This window comes from Mus caroli, chromosome 4 (assembly GCF_900094665.2).
Source record: "Mus caroli chromosome 4, CAROLI_EIJ_v1.1, whole genome shotgun sequence".
NCBI lineage: Eukaryota > Metazoa > Chordata > Mammalia > Rodentia > Muridae > Mus > Mus caroli.
In genome coordinates, this window is record NC_034573.1 from 100,191,509 (window position 1) to 100,199,073 (window position 7,565).

The 7,565-nt window shown below is 42.0% G+C and overlaps 1 protein-coding gene across 1 annotated transcript in view; it reads right to left on the minus strand.

Annotated features, from left to right (window-relative positions):
- Positions 1-7,565, minus strand: part of Scp2 (sterol carrier protein 2) — a 75,495-nt gene that overhangs the window by 37,447 nt on the left and 30,483 nt on the right. Inside the window, exons 9-10 of the mRNA XM_021159370.1 lie at positions 6,041-6,191; positions 4,461-4,608 (exon numbers count right to left, since the gene is read on the minus strand). Of these exons, the coding sequence (XP_021015029.1) occupies positions 4,461-4,608; positions 6,041-6,191 (299 nt within the window). The remainder of the gene's footprint in view (positions 1-4,460; positions 4,609-6,040; positions 6,192-7,565) is intronic.

Here is a 7,565-nt window from a genome sequence, read left to right on the forward strand (position 1 = left end):
GGAGAGGAGAGGAGAGGAGAGGAGAGGAGAGGAGAGGAAGAAGAAAAAGAGGACATCCTACCACTCTGGAAGCTAAAGCAGGAAGTTTGTGTGGTCAAGGCTGGCAAGACACTGTCAGAAAGAAAGAAAGAAAGAAAGAAAGAAAGAAAGAAAGAAAGAAAGAAAGAAAGAAAGAAAGAAAGAAAGAAAGAGAGAGAGAAAAGAGAAAGAAAAGAAAGAGAAAGGAAGAAGAGAAAAGAAAAGAGAGAGATAAAGAAATTTTTGATTAAACAAAAAAAAGCAAAGAAAAAGAAAAAGTCTTACTCCAGTGGCTCAGAGCAGACAGGGGATTTTAAAATGAACAGATAGCCGGGCCGTAGTGCCCACCTTTAATCCCAGCACTCAGGAGGCAGAAGCAGGTGGGTATTTGAGTTCAAAGCCAACCTGGTCCACAGAGTAAGCTACAGGACAGCCAAGGCTACACGAGAAACCCTGTCTCGAAAAACCAAAAAACCAAAAAAAAAACAAAACAAAAATACATTAAAAACAAACAAACAAACAAAGAGAAACCCTGTCTCTACTGCCCCCACCCCCCCCCAAAAAAAATGAAAAGAAAGAACTGGGTTTGATCACTAATACCACAAAAAACAAAGAACAAGTGTCACAGACTTGAAAAAACAAGTGTCTTGTGGGGTAATACCAAAGGCTCTGAAACGGAACGTAAGGGAAAGGTGGCCTATCTGCCTTGGCACACACAGGCCCAGGGTTAGAGCTCCAGGACTGAATGGACCAGGCAGGACAGTTCCCAGCTCCCAGAGCCTGGAAGGAGGTGAGGACACGGGGACCAAGAGGCCATGTCCACTCTCTACTGTACCAAAAAACAAAAGAAAAGTAAGAAAAGAAGAGAGATGATGCTAAAAGAAAGTCTTCAGGCTAAAGAAATGAAAAAGAAAGGAAGAACCCTGAGTGCAGGCGAGATGGCTCAGTGATGAAGAGCTCGCACAGGCTAGGCTGATGGTGCACGGCTCTAATCCCAGCACTCAGGAAGCACAGGTCAGGGGAGCTCTGTGAGTTTGAAACCAGCCTGCTCTACAGAGTGAGCTCCAGGACAGCCTGGGTATTGAGACCCTGTCTCCAGGAGAGACTGTGGGACTTTAAGCCCTAAATGGAATGTCTCCATCAAATCCTCAGGGTAGGGAAACCCATCTACTTCCACTTCCCGATGTCAAAGAAGAGGGAAAAAATGTAAGAGCCAAAGGGTATGGAGGATGCCAAGAAACAGGCCCTCTCAATCAACATGATCAAAGCTCATGTGAACTCAGAGACTGAGGCAGCAGGCCCAGCCTGCACAGGTCTGCACCCGGTCCTCTGTGTATATATTATAGCTTCCAGTTTAGCATTTTCATGGGATTCCTGAGTGTACAAATTCCTGATTTTTGGGCCCCCTCTAATGTTCTTTTCCTTCTGTTTGTTTGCCTTGTCCAACTCCAATGTGGTTTGTGTTATCTTATTATATTTTATTTTGTTGTACTTAAAAAACGAAAATGGACATCTGGTCTTGTAGAGGGCCCGGACTTGGTTCCCACACCCATATGGCAGCTCATAACCAGCTTTCACTCCAGTTCCAGGAGACCCAATGCCCTCTTCTGGTTTCCTCAGGCAATAGGCATACACATGCTGCGCATCCGTACATGCGGGCAAAACACAAACACACAGAATAAAAACGAAAAAAGAAAAATAAAGAAGAAACAACACGGCCCCTGTGTGACTCCACTTCCCCATTGATTACAGCGTCCTGCCCACTGTGTTCATTTTCCCTGCAAACCATAAGTAAGATGCTACACTTCTGAATTGTTTGCGTGGGCCATCAGCTTGTACAAGACCTCCCGACCCCAAACTCTCAGGAGCCTGGCACTGAAGAATAACCTGCCAGTTCAGTTCAGTCTTGGGCTGGGAGGTGGCTCTGTGGGTAAAGTATTGTGTCACAAACAAGAAGACCTGAATTTGAAACCCTAAAGCCATATAAAAGCCTAGTGCTCCTACAGCAAAACAGGACGCAGAGCTAGGAGAAGCTCTGGAAGGAAGCTTGCAAGCAAGAAGAGAGAGGCATTGTCTCAAACAGATTGTCCTCTGACACCACAGGCATTCTGTAGCTCTCTCTCTCTCTCTCTCTCTCTCTCTCTCACATTTACACACACATGATCTTTAAGAATGAATAAAGCAATAGAAATAAATATCTACATAAATATAAAAAACTTTTTCTTCTTAATGTCTTCAAAATACGATGAAAGAAAATGATTTCATCACATTAATATTTTCAATCCAAACAGATGTACTACTATGGCAGCTAGAAGAATGAGATCAGTAAAGGCAAAGAAGAGAGTTGGTTAGTGGGCCTCTATGGTGGCAAGGTTTCACCCTTGCATGTGAAGAGTCACAGTACTAACTACGAGGAGACTGAAGGTTAAGTACACACACATGAGCTTGGAGCAGTAGTTCTTAGCTGGGAGAGATTTTACCCACAGGGAGAAATCTAGTAATGTCTAGAGATATTCTTGGCTGTCACAACTGTGGGAGGTATTTGTGGCACTTTGGGTAGAAGGCCAGGAATACTCACTGCTGAACGCCCTAAGATGTGCAAGCTCTACCACAGAATAACATCTCAAATGTCACTAACATTTGTGATGTCAGTGCTGAGGCTATCCTATTCCCAGCCACTAGGAAAGAAAAAGAAACAGAGGGGCTAAGGGTGCAGCTAACTCTGTAGAGCGCCAGAACTTGGAACACAGAAGCAAACGGATCATAAGTTCAAGGTCATTGTCAGCTACATAGCAAGTTAGGTCTAGCCTGGGGGAAGGGGGGCCTGTGTGATGGCTCAGCAGGTAAAGCGCTCGTGACACAAGCTAGGTGGCCAAGTGTGACCCTGGAAGCCATTACACAAGCTAGGTACCCGAATGTGACCCTGGAACTCATGACACAAGCTAGATGCCCGAGTGTGACCCTGGAACCCAGACAATGGAGAAAGGAGAAAAGAAGTTCCATGAAGCGTCCTCTGGCTCCTTACGTGTGCTATGCCACACACAAACCATACACACCACAATACACACAATAACCATTGACTAATTACCAAATGTTTGAAAAGAAATTATGCCAACAAAATCCAGCAGATACATTAAAATAGCATACTAAAAGTATTCAAATAATGCAAAAGAAGACAGAAGAACAGGGGAAGAAAAAGTACAGAACACAAGGAGACAACATAATACAACAGTCACCCTGAACCATACGGACACACACAACTATGTCTTTGGACTAGAAAAAAATGTTCACAACATAATTGGCTATTGTTGACCTATAGCTAGAATATATATATATAGTACATGTGTGAATATTATATTACATATATATGTATTACAACACAATAAAGACAAATAACAGAGACCCAAAGGGCAGAGATTTAAATAGATCTAAAAGACATAAAATAAGGTGCTGGAGCGATGGCTCAGCAGTGAAGAACACGCAGCGCTCTTCTCCAGAGAACCCACGTTTGATTCCTAACACTCACTTAGGGTGTCTCACAACCAACTGTAACTCCAGCCCTGGGAGGTCCAGTGCTCTTTTCTGCACTCCGTGAGCACCTGAAGTCACACATTCATGTAACCACACACAGGCACTGGCATACACACATAAAGATAGTATTTTTAAAAGAAGAAACGTAAATGACCAATTAGCTCCACAAAAAGATTTTTTCAATATCATCAACCATGGGTAACGTGAAAATGAAGACTAAGCTACAATTCCATCCTCTTGAGCATGTCTGAAATGTACACAACTGACCATCAAGTGCTGACAAGGAGGCGAAGCAACTCAAATTCCACACTCTTAGGAACATGGCGTGCTTTAGAAATGGAAAGGAACCCTTCAAACTCACCAACTAGTTTTTCTGTTTTTCGTGCTGCCCGTCTATTTAAACACAATTTTAAAAATACTTGGGAACACAGGCCTAATAAATCCTCTTTAAAGGGTAACCATACATTCTAAGTACTGATTTGCATAATGTAAATTAAGAACATACTCTGTTATGCCAGTGTTTGTGTTGTCCAAGGCTAGATGTTCTAAAAACTCTCCGACCAAAACTTCTTACATCTGGTTTGCACAGTGTGGCAGAGTCAACGTGCAGGGAAAGGCAGTTAGTGACTTGTATTGTTTAATGATTTAAGCAAATAGGCTAGAGAGATGGCTCAGTGGTTAAAAGCACTGATTACTTTTCAAGAGGTCCTAAGCTCGATTCCCAGCAACCACATGGTGGCTCACAACCATCTGTAATGAGATCTGAATTCCCTCTTCTGGTGTGTCTGAAGACAGCTACAGTGTACTCACATACATTAAATAAATAAATCTTTAAAAAAAAAAAAAAAAGAAAAGAAAGTGAAGCCTTCTCAATGGGACTTACACAGACAGGGCCCCTTCAAAGACACTACCTTCTGGACAGAGCCCCAGTGCTTCGTAAGTGATGAGTTCATTGACAGAGAAGCAATCGTGAAGCTCTATCACGTCGACATCGCTGGGTGTCAGGCCGGACTTCTCATAGCATCTCCTGGCAGCTTCTTTAGTCATATCATAGCCAACCTGCATCCAGGTAAATAAGGGCAGCAACATTTGGCCTTTTAGACCAAGATTTTAAGAGAGTAATACATGTAATACATGCATAACATCAAAAGCTCAAAATGTCACATATATTGAAATCTCAGCTGATTCTGCATTATATAAAAAATCAATAAAATATTAAAAATGTACATCTCGAATTTTATACCATAAACTATAAAAGCTTAAATAAGATATTGAAAAAGGACTTAGAATCTGAGATTCTACTTAAACTATTATGAAATCACAGTGTACATCTGTAGTGATGAGATCATAGTGTATATCTGTACTGATGAGGTCATAGTATATAGCTGTGGTGATGAGATCATAGTGCACAGTTGTACTGATGAGGTCATGGTATATAGCTGTACTGATGAGGTCATAGTATATAGCTGTGGTGATGAGATCATAGTGTACAGTTGTACTGATGAGGTCATGGTATTGCAGTTGCACTAGTTGAAGAGGATTTTCAATACATCATTATGAGACAGACACAGTGAAAAATAATGGGGCAATTTCTACAGGAAAATATGTAACCTGTTTTAGAAGATCATATGTCTTGGCTTTGCTGGTCAATGTCCCACTAAAGGGACAAAATACCTAAGAAAACAACTGAAGAACAGGAAAGTTTTGTTTTGTTTTGTTTTGTTTTAGACAGGATTTCATGTAGCCCAGGCTAGCCCCAAATCCACTGTGTAGCTAAGGATGACCTGGTGCTCTTGTTCTTCCTGCCTAACCTCTCAAGTGCTGAGGTTACAGGTGTATGCAACCTTGCCCAGCAACATATAGAGAACAGTTTAGGTCCACACCAAAGTACTGATTAAGTTATGTGAGTATTTCAAATTCGAAGCATGTGTAAAAACTATTTTATAAACTGTACTTTACCATGCAAATGTTTCTATGGGCTAAGGGCGAATCCTTAATTGTTCAACTCACTAGGTCTGAACTCTTATTTTCTCTTCAATAAGGGCCCACCCCTTTAATCCCAGCATTCAGGAGGCAGAGTTGACGATTTCTGAATTTGAGGCTAGTCTGGTCTACAGAGACAGTTCCTGGACAGTCAGGGCTATGTGGAGAAACCCTGTCTCAAAACAACAACAACACCCCAAAACCCCGAACCAGCATGTCTAATGAATTAAAATATCTTACTCATGGCTCTAACCTAAATAACATCTGGTTAGCAATGTAGCTGAGGCTACCCCTGAATTCCTGATCCTCCTCCTTCTATGCCCCAATTACAGGAGTGTACCAAGCCCATCTCCTGCACAAACCCTTAAGGACAGGCTACAGTGAGAACCTTTCTAGATCAAGTTTTTATAATACCTTCCGGAGCTAATGACAATAAAATGCCAGGTTGGAACTTAAAATACTATTTCCTTAATTTGATTTTTTTAAAAACAAAGAATCTCTGACATACCATTTTAATAACACTTTTTTCTTCAAACGTACTGGGTAAGTCAGTCATCATCTCCTGGGCCACAATCTCCACCGCTTTGGACTGCAGGCCGTACTGCTGCACAAACTCCTCGCTGGACAGAATCGCAGCGGCAGCACCATCTGAGGTGGGGCTAATCAGAAGTGAAAAGAATTACTTCTGCCAGCATCTCCTTGGGTTTCAGACTGGGAGCAAGGAGAAGAAAGACCAAGCATGCTTCCTGGCCAACTTGCAGTCTTCTCCGTGATATTTACAGTTAAATTGCACATCCATCCTGTTGAGGCTGAGCCTCTAGCAAGACCTCAAACAGCCCTCATTGTTCAGTCTGCAGTCTCTCCCTCAAATTCTCACTGAAAGAATCCTGGATATGCATGAGGCGATTTCTGGAGACTTTCTGTGGAGTGAGTCTAAAAGGCTGCTTCCTGTCTTAATACTAGGAAGACACATGCCAGGAGCCATCTAGAAACTAAATGGTTCTGCCTTAGATTAAAATCTAGGATGGGTTTGCTCCTGTAGGCAAAGCCCAGAATTTTTCAACTTAGGAAAGATTCCTGCTATTTATATGCCTTTCTTGTTATTATTAAATATATATAACAATCACTTCGGATTTCTGCAGAACAATAAAGATGTACTGTCCTATAGTGATGCTATATAGACAAATAGATGACTTCTTAATTCGTAATGATGATCTTATAAGAATTCCTAAAATTATATTAGTAATTTTAAGCTCTTTTTATAATAGGATTGCTATTAATTCTTTTCTGATGTCAAAACTGTAATGAAAACTCTGCCAGTCTTCAAGTGTTATGAGTTAATTGAGAAAACAAGCAGGCATCTACTACTCAGAGCACATTCCAAGAGGTTGTAAAATCATTAACCAAAGGTCATAAAAAGGGAACTAAGGATTTACTATAGATACAAGGACAGAAGATAAAATACCAACTGGATTTATCTATACAAAACTTTGTAGGCAGCCGATGCCTAAAAGATGGCGCAGGTCTCCGGTAGCCCGAATCTGGCGCCAACCCCTCTCGAGTGGGTGCATGCAAATTAAGGTGCCGGCAGACTGACCAATCCCAAGAGGACACAAAGCTTTTCCCTGTGCTGGGGTGTATATAAGGAGTCCTCCCTGGGTACCCAGGGTTCCCGTAGCATGGAGGCGTTCCCGCAATAAAGCTGTTGAGAAGAATCCGACCGTGTTACATTTTCCTTGCAGGACCAGGTGGGCGGGTGCAACAAATTGGTGGCCTGCATGGGGACCCGAGGATCTCGTGGATTCAGAACTCTTCAGCTGAGGAACAGCGGTACCGGTAAGTCTCCCAAATTGATCCGGGTTAAATGGGGGGATATGTTTTTCTCACCCGTGGACCTAATGTGGGTAGCTCTTATCCTTGTTGTTTCGTTTTTTGTAATTTCTGGCCTCTGCTTTTGTTTAATAGAAACAGTTAAGGCAGGTCTGAAAATTCTCACAGAGCAACAAGAAAGTATGTCAGAGGAAGATAGGAAA